Source organism: Chlorocebus sabaeus, chromosome 3 (genome assembly GCF_047675955.1).
Source record: "Chlorocebus sabaeus isolate Y175 chromosome 3, mChlSab1.0.hap1, whole genome shotgun sequence".
In the NCBI taxonomy this organism is placed as follows: domain Eukaryota; kingdom Metazoa; phylum Chordata; class Mammalia; order Primates; family Cercopithecidae; genus Chlorocebus; species Chlorocebus sabaeus.
Window position 1 is genome coordinate 91,864,083 of NC_132906.1, and position 20,099 is coordinate 91,884,181.

A 20,099-nucleotide genomic window follows, 5' to 3' on the forward strand; every position below is an offset into this window, starting at 1 on the left:
GAGAGAATGGTAACATTTTCATTATTTCAAAAAAGACTAGGGGAAAAATGGCTAAAGAAATTAGAGCACAAGTCTCTGATAGGATACTGAAAATAAATGATCACCATGAAGATACTTGCAAACATGAGAACGCCCATTTTTAAATGTCACACACATCACTGACAAATATGCAAAATATGCATGTTGACCAGCAGTAAAATGTTATTTGCAAAAATAAAAATTGTTTTGCCAGGATAGTTAAATTGTAGATGACCTGTTTCTCTTACAAAAATTTTCCTCAATGGACCATGTTTTTTAAAAAAAGGTGTCAAGTCCAGGCACAGTGGCTCACGCCTGTAATCCCAGAACTTTCGGAGACTAAGGTGGATGGATCACCTGAGGTCAGGAGTTTGAGACCAGCCTGGCCAACATAGTCAGGCTCTGTCTCTACTAAAAATACAAAAATTAGCTGGGCATGGTGGCGGGCGCCTGTAATCCCAGCTACACGGTAGGCTGAGGTGGGAGAATCACTTGAACCCGGGAGGCAGAGGTTGCAGTGAGCCGAGGTCGCACCACTGCACTCCAGCCTAGACGACAAAGCAAGGCTCCATTCCAAAAAAAAGGAGTCGAATATGTTGCTAATATTCTCACCCATGTGCAAAATCCATGAAAAGGTTTCAGTGATTTAAAGATGTGCAGAAAATGTCAAAATATAATAAAAATAATAAATACTAAACTCCATACAATACAAATTAGAAAATCATTTCAAGTAGCATGAACCACTTTACATAACAAATGCAATTCTAGAGACAGTTGTGCCCTGCACCTCCTCTCCTTCCCTCCCCCAGTGCTCTCACAGACCCAGGGACAGTACTCTTACTCACAATTCCAGGTGGGCCAGGAGGACCTGCTTCACCCTTTTCTCCCTACAAAAGAAAAAATAACTTTCCTTGCATATTCTTACAAGATTGTCTTGCAGAAAGCAGATTAAACATTTCTTTTGGTAAAACAGAGTGTGCCTACAGTACATTAAAACTATTTTTCTCTCTGTAGTATCTCTCATTCTGTGATGATTACAACAAAAATGAACAGACTTCATTTTGCTTTGCATACGCATGATACATGAAAACAAAGATTTCTGCAAAGCATAAGTTGGGGGCTAATTATTCTCCTTACAAAAGAGCCCAGATACTTGTCCCGTCGATTACACACGTCCTCAGAAAACAGAATCATTGATGAGTAGAATTGGCAACCAAGGTTTTTCAATTTTAAAAAGAGAAATGAAATAAAATAATATAAAAGCATGATTCCCAAATATATTTTCTTAAGGAAATCATTTTATACGATGTTTTTAGGTGAAGATTTTCTCAAATTTGCATTGGAGGTCATAATGTAAAATCTAATATTAACTGAAAACATTAGCTGATAAATTCTGATCACTTTAAGGTTTAATCTTATCCATAGTAGATGAAAAACTCAAAAGAAATTAACCCTTTCATATCAAATATTTTAATATAAACATCATCATGACTTAAACAGTCCAAAGATATGTACATTATACCATGAATGTATATATTTTTCCTTTTAAATTAAGGCAGTAAACAAGAATTGAATGTTTTGATTTTTCTTATATGAATACCAGAAGAATTTTAGAAATATCTAGAGGACATAAATATCTTAGCCACTATATTCTAAATATATCTACCATTTACAATTTACAGGATTTTACTTCCTCAAAAAATTACAGCCAAGGGTTTCTTCCTTTTGTCCCTGGCTTTAGCCGGGCGCGGTGGCTCACGCTTGTAATCCCAGCACTTTGGGAGGCCGAGGCGGGCGGATCGCAAGGTCAGGAGATCGAGACCATGGTGAAACCCCGTCTCTACTATAAAATAGAAAAAAATTAGCCGGGCGCAGTGGCGGGCACCTGTAGTCCCAGCTACTGGGGAGGCTGAGGTAGGAGAATGGCGTGAACCCGGGAGGCGGAGCTTGCAGTGAGCCGAGATTGCGCCACTGCACTCCAGCCTGGGCGACAGAGCGAGACTCCGTCTCAAAAAAAAAAAAAAAAAAAAGAAATTAACTGTGGGCTCCTCAGGCCCTCCCCGCAGCCTTCCACTCGCCATTGGTGATGAATATTCCCAAATTATTTCTTATATTAGTAAAGATTTACATTACCTAGTCTCATATTAAGAGAGAAAAATAAAGCAATAATGAGGGTTTTTTTTCTGCCTGTCAGATTGACAAATACTTTTCAGATTTTTTTTTTTTAAGTTAGTTCCCCAACTAAAAGGGCCCTGGTCTGGCAGAAGGACTTTCTGGGGCAATTCGGTTGCATGTGGCAAAAGTTTCAAAACAAGTGTCTGAATGTGGACCCTAATATTACGCTTTTAGGAATTTGACAGAGAAATGACCAAATGAGCAAAAATACTTGTGAGCATAAAATGGCCTAAATATCACACAACAAAAGGCTTGGATGTTCCTATCATAACTACTTTGATGGCCACTGAAATATATCCTCCTTCTATCATGATGTGAAAAAGCAAGAGGTACTGTTCACTATCACCTTTAGAAGCTGCCTGCTTGTGTATGCACATAGGAACAAGGTGAACTCTGGCCATTTCTGAACAGGTAATAGAAAAAATTAGGTAAGCTTTCTTTTCCTCATGATATCTTTCTGTATTTTCTATTGTTTTATGATCAGAGAAAAAATAATCTACTACTGAAAAAAGACATAAAAATTTGAATGAGTGGTACATTTCATGTATTTTTATTTTGAAAAAAAAATCATGAACACAAAGGAAACCACTAAATTGTGTTTTTACCCAGAAGAAGCATAAATGACTTTTTTCCCTTGAGTACAGAGTCCTTAGTTCTAGGAAAGAATAAACAGACCTCTGGGTTGAATTGGAAAGTGAAGATAAAGGCTCACAACGGTGCCAGCGTTTACCTGCGGGCCCTGGCGGCCTACGAGTCCTGGGTACCCGGGTTCACCAGGAAAACCCTGAAACCAAAGAGAGAAGTAGTAACCGTCAGAGGTCAGTGGTGGGAACAGCGAGCCTGCTTGTAAAAATCACAGAGAAATACTTACGGGACTCCCTTTTTCCCCTTTGTCACCATCTTTTCCGGGTTTTCCCTGTAGAATAAAGATGTAAACGTTAGCATTTAATAAATAATAGGCCAGGCGTGGTGGCTCATGCCTGTAATCCCAGCGCTTTGGGAGGCCAAGGAGGGTGGATCACCTGAGGTCAGGAGTTCGAGACCAGCCTGGCCAACATGGTGAAACCCCATCTCTACTAAAAATACAAAAATTAGCCGGGTGTGGTGGCGGGCGCCTGTAGTCCCAGCTACTCGGGAGGCTGAGGGAGGAGAATCACTTGAACCCAGGAGGCGGAGGTTGCAGTGAGCCGAGATCACACCATTGCACTCCAGCCTGGACAACAGAGTGAGACTCTGTCTCAAAAATATATATAATAATAATAATAATAATAATAATAATAATAGTGGATAAAACACCAAAGCTCTGATTCAGATAGCTTAATATGTTGTCTCTCCTATGAAACACAAGCAAGGTAAATAAGCGCTCTATGTAAGCTGACAATACCACAATAACAAGTAATATAGTATATGATGAATAATTATGAAACAGTTACAATAGAAGAGAACTCTATTTTTAAATAGCAGAGTCTGATGAGCTACAAGTCTTCTAAAATATGATTGTATCTTGGTAGCAAAGCTATCAGAGAAGTTTGCCTACTGGCAGCTGAGTATTTGCAAGCTTATGCAAATGCTTCATTTAATGCAGGTTTCTGCATGTTGCTTCCAGGTAGAAACCAGAACCATCCCAGGGGACTGGTAGTGGGGTAGGTCTCACGTCACCACCACCCCTAAAGTGAGAAGCAACTCAGCCTCTCAGGCTTGCGGCTGTGCAAACACCGTCTGGTGTTCTGGGTGGCAAAGTCCAACCAACCCGCTGCTCTTAGATAGAGCAGGACTGAAGGTTTCAGGGACAGCCCAGGGCTCTTCAGAAGCCTCTTTCCACAGCCGGCGGTGGCACCTTCAGTGCTGGATCCTTAAACAGGGAAGGACCTCGCCTGCCTGGGAGGCCTTGCAAATGATATAGCTCAGGAGAGTCTCGGAAAAGCCCTTTGGGGCATGAAATGGATAAACTAGAAGTCCCTACAAGCCTTTGTTCTTATGTTTCTGTGAAGCTGCGATTTTCAGCATGAAAGGAGAATTGTTTCACGGTAAAAGGACTTTGGAAAGCACTTACTCTGGGTCCTGGTTTTCCGGGTTCACCTTTCTCTCCGACCCCTGGCATTCCCTTAAATGAACAAAAAGGCAAAGAGATTCATTCGTCTATTTAAGCAAAATATTAAGTTAGATAAATGTTAAACTTAAGGTGAAATAAGCTTGTTACTTAAATCTGTACTTTACGGTCTTTGACCTAAAAATGATAGACAGAAATTGAGTACTTACCTGAAATCCAGGTTCACCTTTTTGGCCCTGAAAGAGTTGGAGAGACAGATCAGTACTATCAAACAGCTATATCAATTGTTATATGCTGCATTAAACACACAGCAGAAAAAAAGAAAAAAAAAAAAAACCTTTTCTGGTATATTAACAAAGAAATTCCCGTTGATCTCCAGCACTCACTTGGCATTGGCTGGTAGAAATGTAAGCCGGGCAGGGTTTATCATGCTTGACCCATGGTGACTGGCCCTGCCCTCCCCCTGCCCCCGAGCCCGACTCCCTCCTGCTAACCAAGCCATCCCTAACTTGGGGCACATTTAAGAAGCCCTGATCCAGCGGGGTGAGCCTCAGATCAGGCTTGGACCAACCCAGTTCCAGCTGCCTCTGCTCTCAGAGGTGCTCGTAGTTTATGGAACGAACAGTCTATAAATCTGTTTTCCAGATCAGGATTGAAGGTAGCTGGAAAAACTGAATTTTGACCCATTTTCTCTTTATCCTTTAAATTTGTCCAAAATTAGAAAATCAGTATTCACTGGATGAAGCCTATTCACACCTTTTCTCCCTTGGTGGCAAAATCTCCTTTTTCTTGAACTTGAGCTTGTCCTGGTACTCCCGGAGGCCCACTGACCCCTTGGTCACCCTGTCAACATAAAAATGCAAAATTAATTAGGCATGAAAACAATTATGCAGAGATGAAAAATTGCAGCAAGAGGTAAAAGCCTAAAATAAAACACCTATTTTTAAAATATAATTATACTCTATTCTATTCTATTCATCCTTTGCCTCTGCAGAGAATCAAATTTCAATAGGAAGAAGATACAACCAGTATCTAAACCCAGGAGGAGAATTTCACTTCTTCTATGGGCGATCACTAGCTCAGGAATAACCGTGGAATCTGAACACCTGCAAGACACCCCTGGACTTGCGTGCACCTGTGTTGTGTGTATTGGCTCCTGATGGCACGGAGGAAAGGAATACAAACTGCCTAATAGAGGCTGAGAAGAAAGAAGGCATTTTAGGTAACTCCAAAATGAGACAACCATCAAGAGTCTCCTTCCTCAGGCATCCTAACTGCTGGGTACACCTGAAAACTACGACCACATACATTTCAGCGTCACTATATTGCAGTTTATGAAAAGACTGGGCCAAAATCTAGGGTGGCAAGCAGAGGCCACCTGCACATCCAGATTCATCCAGGCCCCACTGCACTGGGCGCTCTGGTTGTAACTGCCTCCACCAGCTTGGATGTCAGAGGAGAATCTGGCCTTCCACAGGCTGGCTACCGCAATGGCAGGCATCCCTTCTCAGCCAGTGCCTGCTTCATTGGTCTGATCCAGGGAAACTCTTGGAGAGGATCAGGGACCCACCACTTGCCTCCTCTCTGCAGGATGAAGCCACCTGCTGTGGTCTGCGCCCTCCCAGCTCCACACTGCATCTCCCCTCACACCCACTTGGCCCTGGACCCGCCCACCTCTGAGAAGAGAGGCTGGTGGTGAGGGGCCACTGCCAACCATGCTAGTCCTCATTTCCTGGTGGGGGACTTCCACTCTGCAGGGCTTACACAGTTACGCATCTAATGGTCAAGTCCTAAGTTTGACTCTCATAAATCCTAGGTCTGACCCCATCACTGACGAAGAAGAGTTTGACTGAACTCTCTGTACAGATAATTGGAGTTAGCCCGTTGTTCTCTGCTTGTCAGATCGCAGAGCACTTCCATAAATTCTAGAGTACTGAATAAGCGAGAATAAATTCAATCATGCTGTCATTTTAAGGAAAACACTACCAAACGCAAGAACATGCAGAGAAGAGTAACTATACTTATGAGGCCAAACGTCGATCCAAAGGTGGGTAACTGTCAGGTGAGAACTGCGGTTCTCAACATGAAAGCACTCCAGAGCAATGTGCACTCACCTTGTCACCTTTGGGTCCTTGAAAACTTAAGCCCATTTGTCCCTGTGGATTAAAAATTAGGCTCTCATTATTAGATTTGTCTACTTTGTTCAAAGTCATTCTACAAACCTCACACAAAACGCAATAAGATGGTAGATTTCAGGCAACAGCTTTGTCCCGTAACTCTCATAAAATTTTCCAGAAAGTAACGATCATGCTGTATTCAATGTCTATGAAAAAAGTTTTTAAAGTACGACTGACCAAAAATTCTAAAGACATTTTTTAAAATTTACAGTTTTTAAACTCTTGCGTTAGAAAACTAAGGGAAATATCGGTGATTCCAAAGTATTGACTAAGGGACGAATGAAAGAAAACATCAATATATTGATAGATAATCAGTAGATAATAAATGATAGATACTTAAAGGTATAGTTAGATAAAGATAGTCTTAATTTTCCAGCATTTTTTTACAGACTGAAAGAATGAGAAAGAATGAGCTATAGCAATTTCATGATAGCCTTATACTAATGCCAAAGAACAAAAAATGAAAAAACTCTTTACCTTTTCACCTGGAGGGCCGGGAGGACCTGGGGGACCCTAGGAGAGAGAGCATTTTAATTAAATAGGATTCGCAACTATAGAGAGCTTTAAGCCCTTCTTTAGGCTGATGTTATCTTAAGATTCTCTGGTCAACATGATAATTTATTTGTGAAATATTTTTCCTGGGCTTCCCCTCCCTCCCCGCTCCTAGCAGGTGCAGGATCCTCAGGTGTGACCATATCAATACCAATCCGTCTCCCCCGCTCCACGGTGAGGTCACCCGGGGCAGAGCCTGCCTGTCCATCTTTGAACTCACTCCCACAGGCTGTGACTATCAGTGGTACCCAGCCAGCCGCCACAACCATGACTGCATTATTTGTTTCAGGATATCAGTTTATGGTGCTATCATCACCCCTTCCCCACAGCTCTGGGTATATGGGTACCAGGCTGCCACCCAAACGTTTAATAAGAGGGAAGCTGATCTTGCCATGTCCATATTCAGAGCGACCACAACTGTATAAAGTTTTTACTAAATTATTATTTATTTTCACACCTCAATATAGTTGTTCTTTAAATGATTGCCTTGGAGAGACAGCCCCCAAAACTTACCGGTGGTCCGGTAAATCCTGGAGGCCCAACAGGACCTTGAAGCCCTGGCAGTCCTGGTGGGCCCTAGGATGCATGAGAAAGAAATGAGTTCAGATGCAAACTGGGAGGGTGAGGTGGCACATGTTCATAATGATGCCGCAAATGCTTACTGGATTCCCTGGGAGTCCGGGAAATCCTCTTTCACCTTTCAACAGCATCCCGGGCACATGGCCAAGTATCTCACCTGGATCACCCTAGAGGATGAACAAAGAAAATAGAAAGTTGTAAATACGGACATTCACGTAAGGAAACTGCAAACTCATTGAGTAGTTGGCACATATTACTGTTACAGGACTAGCCTAAGTCTGGGATTTAGACCCCGTCCACACTGGAAATCAACAGCCTGGCATCCCTCCCATCATGACTGCCATCCTGATGACCAGCTTTAACCACTGCATGGTCAACTCAGCCGCAGCCAGGACCGAATGTAGAGGCGGCTAAACAAAGGGGTCCGCAACACTGTGCACAGGACCATCCCCAACTCTAGACAAGAGCCCCTGTCTCTAGTTAAAAGACTACTGTGTGACCCCAGGCTCTTCTCACAAAACAAGAATTCTCTTTTGAGAAAAGGCTCAGGATGAATACTTTTATAAGAGCAGGGTGTAATGGTAAATTTTATCTGTCCACTTGGCCAGGCCACATTATTGGGTTAAATACCAGTCCAGATGTTTCTGTGAAGGGATTTTTAAAATGAGATTGACACTTAAATCAGTAGACTCTGAATAAGGCAAATGGCCCTCCATACTGCTGCTGGGCCTCATCCCATCAGTTGAAGGCCTTACAGGATAAAAGACCGACCTCCCTGGAGGAAGAAGGAATTCTGCCCACACACCGCCTTCAGACTCAAGGCTACAACTCCACCCCTTCCCTGGTGTCCAGCCTGCCCACTCAGCCCGCAGGTTTTGAGCTTGCCGGCCCCCACAGTCATGAGTACCAATGCTTTAGAGGCCGTTTCTCCTGTCTCTGGCTATACACACACACACAGGCTACTGGTTCTGTGTCTCTGGAGCACGCTAACACACAGGGCTATTGTGAGGATCTATTTCCTATGTGTTCTGAATCACAGGCGCACAGGGACTCTCAGCCTCATCCAGGTGAGCGGTTATCTCTACTGCAGCTGCTGAGACCTACAACCCTCCCTCAGACAGGACTGCTCCCAACACCCAGATGCCCGAGGCCCCCACCCTGTGCCCAAGCACAGCCCACACATTACAGGGCTGCACGTTCGGAGGTCGGGCTGATGCCAGCAGCCGAGCCCCAAGACAGCAACACCCCGCCTGGGAAAAGCTGTCCCAGGCTCCCTCCTGGCAAGTCTGAGAGGCACCCAGGGAGCTCCACTCTCCCATCTGCCCTCCCTGGTTTGGGCGAAGTGAGCCTTCGCCACCACACCAGGCCTCCTTCCACTGCTTACTCCCCATTAAGACACTCAAGTGTCTGAACATTAGAGTCTAAAATCTGAGTTTGTGTATTACTTATACAGTCTTTTAAGGTAACAGAGTTTAGGGAAATGTGTTCAGAAGCAAACGATCAGCCAAAGTGGTTTAAAGAAAATGGCACTTGTTTTAAACAGATTCCCTGTAATGAATCCAATAAAGCAAAACAAAATAAAATGTACCTTCATTCCTGGTAACCCTGGTGGTCCCTAAAAAAGAAAGTTTTGGTGTTAGTTTTGTTTTTCTCAAAATGTCATTAGCATTAAAATTGTTATTATATAATATTATATGTAAAATATAAGTTATTAAAACATAAGCAAAGAAAGAAAGAAAAGGAAATGGAATGAGAAGAGAGAAGTTATAACTAAAAGAAAGAGGTTCTGCCCTCTACTCACGGGATTTCCAGCGAAACCAGGCAAGCCAGGAGGCCCGAGCGGCCCTCTCTCTCCCTGGGGAGACAGCAGAGCATCATTCACAGTGTGTGTGGCAGACACATCAGCCCTGACATCGCAGGAGTTACTCTGCCCTACCCTTCACTTGTTGGTTAAAATCATTTCCTAAAAACAGTTTATCACAAGCTCTGCTACTGGGTACCACTTTATGAAAGAAGAAATAGACTTGATAGCATCATTAATAGGGACAAAGGCCCGGAATGGCATTTTCTTACACGATGTAGTAAATGATTACCGGTAATAACTTTCATGCTTAAATGAAATTTTAGGATAAAAGTCTACGAAAAAGAAAGGAACAATTACATCTTTCTGGTACACTAAATATGGGAAAACTGTATTTCCTTACCAAATAAAGCAAATTTTCAGACAAGTAACTTTCCAATTGTGGCAAATAAGACTCTATTAACAGAATCACACTACCTGACTCCTTAATATGCAAAATTACATCAACACACACGAAAAGGAGGGTCTCGGTTCTGGATTTACCTTTGTGCCATTGCATCCTGGAATACCTGGGGGGCCTGGTGGGCCGTCTTGGCCAGGAATACCCTGCAATTAAGAAAGTGAAAATGTAACCCAAATAGAAAATCTCCTGACGGAAAAATATTTCCTAAAAGAAGTAGAGTGCATTGTCTATACATACGGGAAGTCCCGGGTTTCCAGGGTAGCCAGATGCTCCCGGGGGTCCCTGTGAGGGTGGAAGGAAAAGCATGTCAGTGGAAAGCCGGAAGCCTCGCTTCCTCCTACTGTATCCACCTGGTTAATGGAGTTGTGCCCTCATTTTTGGTGTCTGGAACACACACACACAAAGCAGACAGTGCACTCTGCACAAGAGGCAGTGGAGGGGACAGGCCAGGGCAGATCGCCCAGGCTTATGGAGCAATGCTACACCCAAAGCACACTACCGCCATTTGCAACTGCAAAGATGTGGAACCAGCCTAAGTACCTACCAACCAATGAGTGGATAGTGAAAAGGTAGAATCCATGTACCATGGAACACTACTCAGCCACAACAAGGAGCAAAATGATGTCTTTTGCAGCAACTTGAATGGAGCTAGAGGCCATTATTCTAAGTGAAGTAACCCAGGAATGGGAAACCAAACACCGTATGTTCTCACTTACAAGTGGCAGCTAAGCTACGAGGATATAAAGGCATAAGAGTAATACAATGGACTTCGGGACTCAGGGGAGGGGAAGGCTGGAAGCGGGTGAGGGATAAAAAACTATGTAACAGGTAGAGTGTACACTGCTTGGATGACAGGTGCACTAAAACCTCAGAAATCACCATGAAAGAACTTATCCATGCAACCAAAAACCACCTGTACCAAAAAAAAAACCTATTGAAATAAAAAAAATAAAAAAACAAGTTTTTAAAAAGCTGACTGCTGATCCCTTCAAACATAAGGCTGCCCGTGCACAAAATAACTCTGCCCCCATTTCACCTTTACCAAGAGGCAGAGAGGAGGAAGAGCAAGGCTGGCTCTGAAAATACCACGACTTTTCCATGAAATGAAGTCATCTCTGTCTAATGACTGTGGACGCATCACCAATCACACCTTCCCCCAAATTAAAATATGCCCAGAAGAGATTCCTGAAGAAGAACAAACGGGGGAAAACAAGTTTGCAGAACCAAGGACTAAGGAGCTCAGCCTGTGCACAGGCCCTGTGGGAAGGCCTGGGGCTCAGGGAGTCATGGGCTGCTGCTCACTGCCTGCCTCGCACCTGCCTGCCCGTGCTGTGTGAGCTGGGAGAGGAGACGGAGGACGAGGGCTCGGAGAAAGGAGGGGAAAGGTGCCCGACTCTGGGAACGGACCTGTCCCACGCATGGAATCATCGATTGTGAGTGGCAACTGTACTCACTCTTGTCCCTTTTGTTCCAGGTAGTCCTGGTTCTCCAGTATCACCCTGGAACAGAATAGAAATGCCATTGTCATTGATCACCGTTATCTCAAGAATGCAGGCAATCTTACATCCACCCACCCCCAATCCCACAGCCGTGCTTACCTTTTGTCCTGGTGGTCCCTGCGGCCCCTCAGGTCCTTGCATTCCAGGAAACCCAATGACACCTTGTAACCCTGGGAGGCCTCTTTCGCCCTATAGAAGAGGAACATAAGCCAGGCAAAAGGCAGCAGTAAAGAAACAGAGGAAGGAATCGCTGACCAATTGTGATGGCTTTTTTTTTTTTCTTTTTTTTTTTTTTTGAGATGTAGTCTCACTCGTTGCCCAGGCTGGAATGCAGTGGCATGATCTCTGCTCACTGCAATGTCCACTGCCCAAGTTCAAGGGATTCTCCTGCCTCAGCCTGCTGGGTAGCTGGGATTACAGGTGTGCGCCACCACGCCGGCTAATTTTTGTATTTTTAGTAGAGGCGGGGTTTCACCATGTTGGCCAGGCTGGTCTCAAACTTCTGATGTCAGGTGATCCACCCTCCTCAACCTCCAAAAGTGCTGGGATTACAGGCATGGGCTACCATGCCTGGTCTGTGATGGCTAATTTTAAGCGCCAAGTTGACTGGGTCACAGGATACCCAGATGGCTGGTAAAGCAGGACTTCTGGGTGTGTTTTTGAGGGTGTGTTTCTGGAAGAGATTGGCATTTGAATCCATGGACAGTAAGGAAGATGTGCCCTCACCCAAGGTGGGCAGGTGCCATTGTTAGCTGAGTCCCGGAGAGAACGAAAAGCCAGAAGAGAGGCCAATTCTCTCCCTTCCAGAGCTGGGACACCCATCTTCTCCGGCCCTTGGACATCAGAACTCTGGGTTCTCTGGCCTTCGGATGCAGGGACTTGTACCACTAGCCCCTTGGGCTCTCCAGCCGCTGGCCTTGGACCGAGTTACACTTCAGGAGTCCCCGAGTTGCCAAGCTTGCAGGTGGCAGATCATGGAACTCCTCAGCCTCCATAATCCTATGAGCCACTTCCCTTAATAAATCTAAGTATCACCCAGCCTTGCGCAAGTCCACAGTCAGTGTCTGGAAACAGACAGCAACGACTACTTCAGGCGGCTTTGCCCTACTGCGTTCCAAACTCGTGAGGACAGAAAATATTTCTATCTCATTCCTGGCACTATCCTTTCTATATGCTAAATGCCAAATAATTTCTTGGGTAAATAAAATAATAAATAGTGAGGCATTTTTCACTGAACTGGTTATAATTTCACTCAATCATTGGAACTCTCCTGTTAGCAACAGTCTCAGTGCTGAGATTTTGTGATGGATCCTCCAAGACGTCTTCCTCTTTAGAGAGCACTAGGAGGTGAGGGTGGGCAGAGTCCACAGTGTGAACCTCACGCAAGATGCTGAGCATGCCCTGGGCCATCATGGGGTGATGGTGGGCTTTAATGAGAAATGTCTTTCAAGAGTGTTTTTTGGGCTGGGTGCGGTGGCTCATGTCTGTAATCCCAGCACTTTGGGAGATCGAGGCAGGCGGATCACCAGATGTCAGGAGTTCAAGACCAGCCTGGTCAACATGCAAAAACCCTGTCTCTACTAAAAAATGCAAAAATTCGTTGGGTGCAGTGGCACATGCCTGTAATCTCAGTTACTCAGGAGACTGAGGCTGGAAAATCACTTGAACCTGGGAGGCAGAGGTTGCAGTGAGCCAAGATCGTGCCACTGCACTCCAGCCAGGGAGGCAGAGTCAGACTCTGTCTCAAAACAACAACAACAATAACAACAAACCCATAACCATGATAAGAAATCGAGAAAACCCATTTACAGGATGTGCACTTTAATGCAGTCTTACCATACGAATTGGGTAGATTCAGTGACGATTGTTAGCTGATTTAAAAACAGAAGGCAGGCACTTTGGAGATCACAGGCAGCATTACTTAGTGTTCAGTGCCTTTCTCAAAGTTGCATTCGTTGAAAGTAAAAATAAACTGACAAGCTCTACGTCACATAACATAAACATCCAAAGTCGTCCTTCTTTCCAAACCACTCAGCCAGTCCTGGTACTTACTGGTGAATGAACTGCCTGCTCCATTTTTACAAATGCAAAGAAGAGGTTATGAACCTGGGACTCAACCGCCACGCCTCCACAGGGCTGTGTGTTTCATTGAAAGGATACGTCAGGAGTCTAGACACAGTATGTGGATAAATATGGGAGAGATTGTTTCAAACCCCAGAGAACTGAATCACACAGTAAGTGGATTAAAGAACCTCAAGACTCATAGTGTGGCACTGCCCCTTCAGGCCAGCAGCATCCAGGGAATCGGCCAGAAGAGCAGACCTGACCCCACGAGGGCCCTGAGCCCAGGGTTTGACAGGGAAGGCTGGCTCCTTCTCCCTGGGGCCCGTTACAGTGAGGAAAGAAAAACATTCCCAGACCAGGACTTGTTCAAATGAAGAGCTCCTTAAATACAGCCTGCAGTGATGGCCCCAGGACACAACGGCAGAAAGTCCTGCTGTAAGGAGTTACGGCGTACAAGGTCGCCAATCTGGGGCACCCGGTTTTTGGATGTAGGAGAAGCCCAGTCAAACCAGAATAGGACTGAACTCCAAACAGCGGCTAAAATAAATAAATAAATCCGGAGTTGTGTAGCCCCGAACCACCCAGCGTCAGACAGGAAGGAAATGAGAAGGGCATGTCCACGTAGCAGCTTTCTAATACATTTGGTGGAGTATTTTTAGAACTTAATTAATATTGGCAGTATCGCCATGAGACCAGCGATGATAAGATTTTATAATTCTCAATTTAACCATGGAATGCACTGAGGACCAGAGCCAGATTAACTGATTTCTACAAGTTTCTCACTGAGTCAGCACTACAGCCAGAAATAGAAATGAGGTCAGCCTCCACCACAGTCCTTGTTTTTTCTGGGTCACTAGAGCAAGTCGGTTCCCAGCAGAACATCAAACGATTCACCAACTTAATGTTAGCCCAAGGTACCCACCCTTTTATGTCCATTTCACAGATAGGGAAATTAAGATTCCGATGCTTAACTGACTTGTCATATGTCACTGGGTGACCTCTCATGCTGCTGGGAACAGAACACAGAAACCCAAATTCCCAGACCTTGCTTTTACCGCAAGAACACATTCTTTCCCAAATGTCACCAGAAAGCTTAAGCAATCTGTGTATCCCCAGAGCTTTGAAATGAAGGAGCTAAGAAGGAAGTGACTCCTCCATGGACATGGTTCTTGCCATTCCCCGCATATTTTTTTAATGTTCTTAATCTTTTGTCCAGATAAAAGTGCACACGAATAATCTAACACTCTGTACCCTGTCCAAGGTTATTATGGGAACCAGAGCAGAGCGAACAGACAGGATAAGCACTTAAACAGCTATACAGTTAGCTGGCGACCAGCATGCAGTATGGGGCCAAATTATTCCTCTGAGCTTTTAGCACATTTCCACCAGGATTATAAGAAGAGTAAAGAGCTGGACATGTTGTGCAAAGGTTATTGGAGCTAGTAGTGTCCAAGCCAGACTTTGCAGCTGCAACTAGCAATGCTACAACCACGGCCACCGTGACCCCCCTTCCACTGGAGCTCTAGGCAGAATGTGAGCAGTTAGAGGCAGGGAGCAACAGGGCCCTCGATCGTCTGTTTCCCATGGTGTGCTCAGGGCAAGGTCCCAAACTCCATGGCGGCCACAGACTTCATGTCAGGCCAAAATGAAAACCACAACCATGGTCTGTCACAGCAATGACTATTTAAAGTGGAAGAAACAAATAAGAAACTTGAAAAATACTACACAGAAAGTTTTCATGCAGCTGAACCTTGTGCTCTCATTGCTGAACATCAGTGCAATGTAGGGCACTGATCAAAAGAGGAAAATTCTATACCAAAACTGGAGATGATTACTGCTGTGTCCTCAAATGATGAAATTCAGAATTTGTGGAGGGAGAACAAAGTGCCATTGTCTATAAAGATGAAAGAATACAACATGGAGAATAATCTTGGCACCAAAATTAGGCATTCTAAATTAGGCATGAAATAGGGTTTCATGCATGGAGCAACGTAAAATTCTTGCTTAATGCATTACCTAAAGCAAACATATACTTTTAAAAACTCCTTAAAATGCGTGGAGAGAAAGTCATTTTATAATACCCAATTCTATCCCTTCCTCTTTCAAGGCTTGTAGAAACAAGTTCACGATTCAGGAAATCAAATACTCAAATAAGCTTCCGTCAGAGCTAAGTCAGAAACTCAAATACAAATCAAGTACCCAGGACAGCTGAAGTTGAAATAGCATGAAGCTTCTAAATGTGGGAGGAAAATATAATTACCAACAACAAAAACTGATGTTAACACAAAATATACCTAGAATAAGCAGTCATCAAATTTCTTACTGTCAAAGGCCCTATGACGTCTGTTTCAGGGGCCGACATGGAATCCGTATCTTTAAATTAAAATTTTAATGGATTTTTCCAATCTGAAATATTAGGATCATGGATCTTCACAATGGACTGAAGCACACACAGAGATGCTGCCGGCACTCTGGGGCTTTCTCTACACACGGACTGAGTGCGGATACCGGGTCTGGTACTAAGCACTGAGTGGACTGGGTATGGCAGCCTCCATGCGCTGGGTGCAATCACGGGAAACAAGCAATGCTCACCAGGGAGACTGCAATTCCTTCTCCACCTCGACCCTGTAACTTCTTCACAGGCAATGAAATTGTTTTATTGATTCATGGTGTTTGAATTCAATACAATGTCATGGGATGCTGAACTAGCCAATTGCATTACATGATGCTCAGCATGAGGCAGGATTCCACACATGAGTCTTAGAAACTTTAAGAGATAGTCAAAGGTTAGCGGGCAGGACACGGCCCCCATCACCTTTGCAGTCTAAGCATTCTGGGCACCATTACAGACTGGCCGGAGTCCGCAGCAGTGGCTGAGAGGCGCAGGGCAAGCTGCATTCGGGACCACGCTGGCTCTGCTGCTGCTTTCTGTCATCTAGCGCCTCGAGATTTCCATTTTACGAGCAAGACTGCAAATCATTCAGCGAACCAAAGCCCTCACATTCGAAGCCAGAGCTCACCAAGTACCCAGTGAAAGGGAAATGATGTCAAGGTTGGGTCACAGTCAGCGTGTGACTGAGGAACTCTTTCAGAAATTCCACAAGGCCAACTCCTTGAGCCCAGCCACCATCAGAAGAGACATCTGCAGGACCATTTCCTGGATGCCGCCGCTGGGAAAGGGGTGGGAAGGCTGCGGTCGGTGCCGCGGGGTCATGGAAAACTCAGTGGCGAGGCCCCGTTGGGAGCTCCCCCAACGCCATGAGGCTTGACATGAGGGCAGGAATACTGTCACCGCAGTACGAGGGGGGACAGGATGCAAGGAGATCCCCTAGAGGGTCTGCTTTCCCTAAGAGGAAGGCGTGAGTGTGCACTCTCCTTTGCTCTATGAGACATACAACAGAACTCTTAAAAAGATGTATATGTGCTCATTAGAAGTATGTGAATGAAATTTAACAATGTGGGTTGTTGTACTTAGCAGCATTATCATTACTGTTATTTCTTGCATCTAAATATTTAACATTAAAGCAGCAAAGATTAAACCAATCACACATAAAAAGTGTGACTGCAAATCTGTATCTTCTTCCCGAAACTCTCATTTCTCCCTCCAGCTCAGATGTCTAGCTTGAGACAGTATCAGGAAACGTGTGCAGTGGCCTTCCATCAACTATGTGGGTATACGCAAGAGCTTGAGCAGCGCATACAGATGCACCTCAGCTTATGATGCGGTACGTCCCAATAAGACCATTGTAAGTTGAGATCCTGTCTCAAAAAATATATATATAAAATATGTGTTACATATATATTATATATTATACTATATATTATGTATACTATATATTATATATATTATATATAGGATCTCCCTCTGTCACTGAGGCTGGATTGCAGTGGTACTATCTTGGCTCACTGCAACCTCAGCCTCCCCAGTCGCTCTATTACAGTACTGCGCCTCCATGCTCCACTAATGTTTGTATTTTTAGTAGAGACGGGGTTTCGCCATGTTGGCCAGGCTGGTCTTGAACTCCTAACCTCATGTGATCTGCCCGCCTTGTACTCCTAAAGTGCTGGAATTACAGGCATGAGCTACTGCACCCAGCCCAATAGAAAATATTTTTAAGTCAAAAACACATTTAATACACCCGACCTACCTAACATTGTAGCTTAGCCTAGCCATCCTTAAACACGCTCGGAAAACTTACACTGGCCTCTGTTGGGCAAAACTGTTTAACACAAAGCCTGTTTTATAATAAAGTGTTTAATATCTTTTGTAATTTATTGAATTCTGTATCAAAAGTGAAAACCAGAACGGCTCGCGGCCCCTGACTGGCATTGCGAGAGTTGCTATCGCACGACGTTAGCCCAGGAAAAGATCAAAATTCAAAATTTTGATCTTTTGAATTTTGAATTCTGATCTTTCAAAATCCATGACCTTCAGTTCCCATGAGAGCTGTCCTATTTCTAGGAGACTTCTGGACTCGTCCTCTTCGAAAGCACGTGGGGTTGTGTGGGCAAGGTCCTCATTTCATGGGCCTCCACTGTCCTCCTTCTGACCATCATTAGCTTTGTTCTGAGTACTCCCAAGGCTGCCGATGATGGAGATGAGCAAGTTTGTGTGAAGAATGAGAGAGAACTCAGTGCTGGAGCCTCCTGGCCAGGCCAAAAGAACACTGGCTAGGGTCTGAGGACTGGGATAAACTAGAAGTGAAAATGCCTTCTTCCATATGGCCATGCCTGGACTGTCCCTTTTATACTGGACTTCTGGCCTCAGGATTCTTGAGTGGAAAATCTGAAGCCCTCACGACAAGGTCCATGTGATGGAGAAGGTCCATCTTGTGTTCAGCAAATGCCTGCCTGCAGCTACAGCATTGAACGCAGAATTGTCTCTAGGAGTCCATGCTCAAGGAGAGATTTCTGTTGGACAAACCCTGATGTTGAAACATTATCTAAGCCCATGATGAATTCTGGCACAATTCTAGGCTCAAGTATTCTAATATGAATGTTAACATTCACTATGAAGTTGACTGACAGAGCTGAACACTCAAGTCATATGTCATCCAAAGCTAGAAAGCGATGGTTACAAAGGAGATGCATGGTGAATATTTCTGATAGATCCATATTCACAAAGAAATAAAACCATAGATATTTTCTGATCCATGAAAATCCACTTTGCACATCAGCTTGAAAGAAAAAAAAATTAAAAAGAGTCCTTCACAAAATGCTTTCTAAAGAACTATCATTCAACACAAGAAAAACTCAAGGGAGCCCTCAGTGTGGTCTTCTTATAAACAATTTAAAACTTCCCCGAAAGCCATCCAAAAGCAAACAAACCATCTGACGTCCCCGAACCAGTAAAAACATTCTAGGAGAACTGAGTGCTGATGAATTACTGGCAGCCAAAAAAAATCTTAAAAATTTCCAAAGGTCCTTACATCTTAGCAAAGTTCCAGACATTTGTCCGTGATGAAGGTCGAGACTCACTCATGGAAGCCCACAGCAAAGCTGTGAGTAGCAGCAAAGGCCTCCAGAGGTAACTATTATCTTCAATAGTTTGTTTCTTATCTTCTTTCAGAAAAAAACAGTCCTAAACGCTCTCATTAACTCTTACTCCAAGGCAGTACTCCATTTCAAATATTGTTAAGCAGAACCATGTTAACTCAGTCCCCCAAAGCAGTCGGATTTCCACGTTGGAGAGGGAGAAAAGTATGATGATGATCTTTTTCCAAAGGCTTGTGAACCTGCCCAGTCAGATTCCATGTGTACCTGCGCTCAGGCAGCACATCTTTCATCAATAGCTTAATTGTTTTCCCATCAAACCACACCAGCACACAGTGCGTTCACTGGAAACCCTTGTATTTTCCTGGCTCTGGGCTCCATCAACAACACATTCAAATGCCCATGTGAAGGGTCAAGCTCCTGGCCAGGGCGTCCATAGACACCCACCCTTCATCCACCTCCAGGCACCTGCGACCCACACAGCAGCACCCCAGGGCCCTGGCACCCCTCAGCACATTGGAGAGCGCTGCCTCAATCTGAAACAGGCACATTCACACCCTCCCTGGCGGGCCCTGGCACCTCAGACACACCCAGGGAATCTCAGCCAAGCATCCCCTTGTTGAAGAAGTACTCAGACACTGAATGATCTGGAGAAAACCCAAACTCTGGCAGACAGAGGATCCAGCTGGTGACACCACCAGGGGAAGAGCCAGTGGCCTGAATCAAGTCTTGGGTGAGGCGCCTCCGTGGGCTGCAGCTGATGGCCACTAGAGGGAGCTCTGGGACCATACATTTTCCCCCAAATGACCTAAAACTCCCTGGTGGATCTTAAAGTATTAAGCCTTTTCCTTAAATTTTCATTGCAGTAATATATTACTATAAAAATATTAAATATTCAGGGCCAGTGAACACATGCTGTGGGCAGAGTGAGAGAAATCACTGTGATATGGCCTAAAAGAACTCTATGATAAATATTTTTTATTAGGATTCAAAATTTAATTAAAATTAAATATAAAAACTAGTAACCTGGACATTGAGGCTATTGCATTACAGGTAAATGCCGTCAGCCTATAACTAATGAGAATGATGGATATCTTCTGGGTAGCATTTTCACATCCATTTTATACATTGGGAGAGTATTTGAATCTAATGACAATACAGAAAAAAATAGCAAATGCAATTTTTAAAATAACTGTATGGAAATAGAAAATACTGAAAAAATTAAATT

At 44.2% G+C, this 20,099-nt stretch overlaps 1 protein-coding gene across 1 annotated transcript in view; it reads right to left on the bottom strand.

Annotated features, from left to right (window-relative positions):
- COL4A1 (collagen type IV alpha 1 chain) overlaps positions 1 to 20,099 on the bottom strand; it is a 154,139-nt gene that overhangs the window by 53,671 nt on the left and 80,369 nt on the right. Inside the window, exons 3-18 of the mRNA XM_007960883.3 lie at positions 11,414 to 11,503; positions 11,270 to 11,314; positions 10,053 to 10,097; positions 9,896 to 9,958; positions 9,353 to 9,406; positions 9,140 to 9,166; positions 7,635 to 7,718; positions 7,486 to 7,548; positions 6,898 to 6,933; positions 6,358 to 6,399; positions 5,000 to 5,086; positions 4,453 to 4,479; positions 4,247 to 4,297; positions 3,065 to 3,109; positions 2,924 to 2,977; positions 864 to 905 (exon numbers count right to left, since the gene is read on the bottom strand). Coding sequence (XP_007959074.3) covers positions 864 to 905; positions 2,924 to 2,977; positions 3,065 to 3,109; positions 4,247 to 4,297; positions 4,453 to 4,479; positions 5,000 to 5,086; positions 6,358 to 6,399; positions 6,898 to 6,933; positions 7,486 to 7,548; positions 7,635 to 7,718; positions 9,140 to 9,166; positions 9,353 to 9,406; positions 9,896 to 9,958; positions 10,053 to 10,097; positions 11,270 to 11,314; positions 11,414 to 11,503 — 855 coding nt within the window. The remainder of the gene's footprint in view (positions 1 to 863; positions 906 to 2,923; positions 2,978 to 3,064; positions 3,110 to 4,246; positions 4,298 to 4,452; positions 4,480 to 4,999; positions 5,087 to 6,357; positions 6,400 to 6,897; positions 6,934 to 7,485; positions 7,549 to 7,634; positions 7,719 to 9,139; positions 9,167 to 9,352; positions 9,407 to 9,895; positions 9,959 to 10,052; positions 10,098 to 11,269; positions 11,315 to 11,413; positions 11,504 to 20,099) is intronic.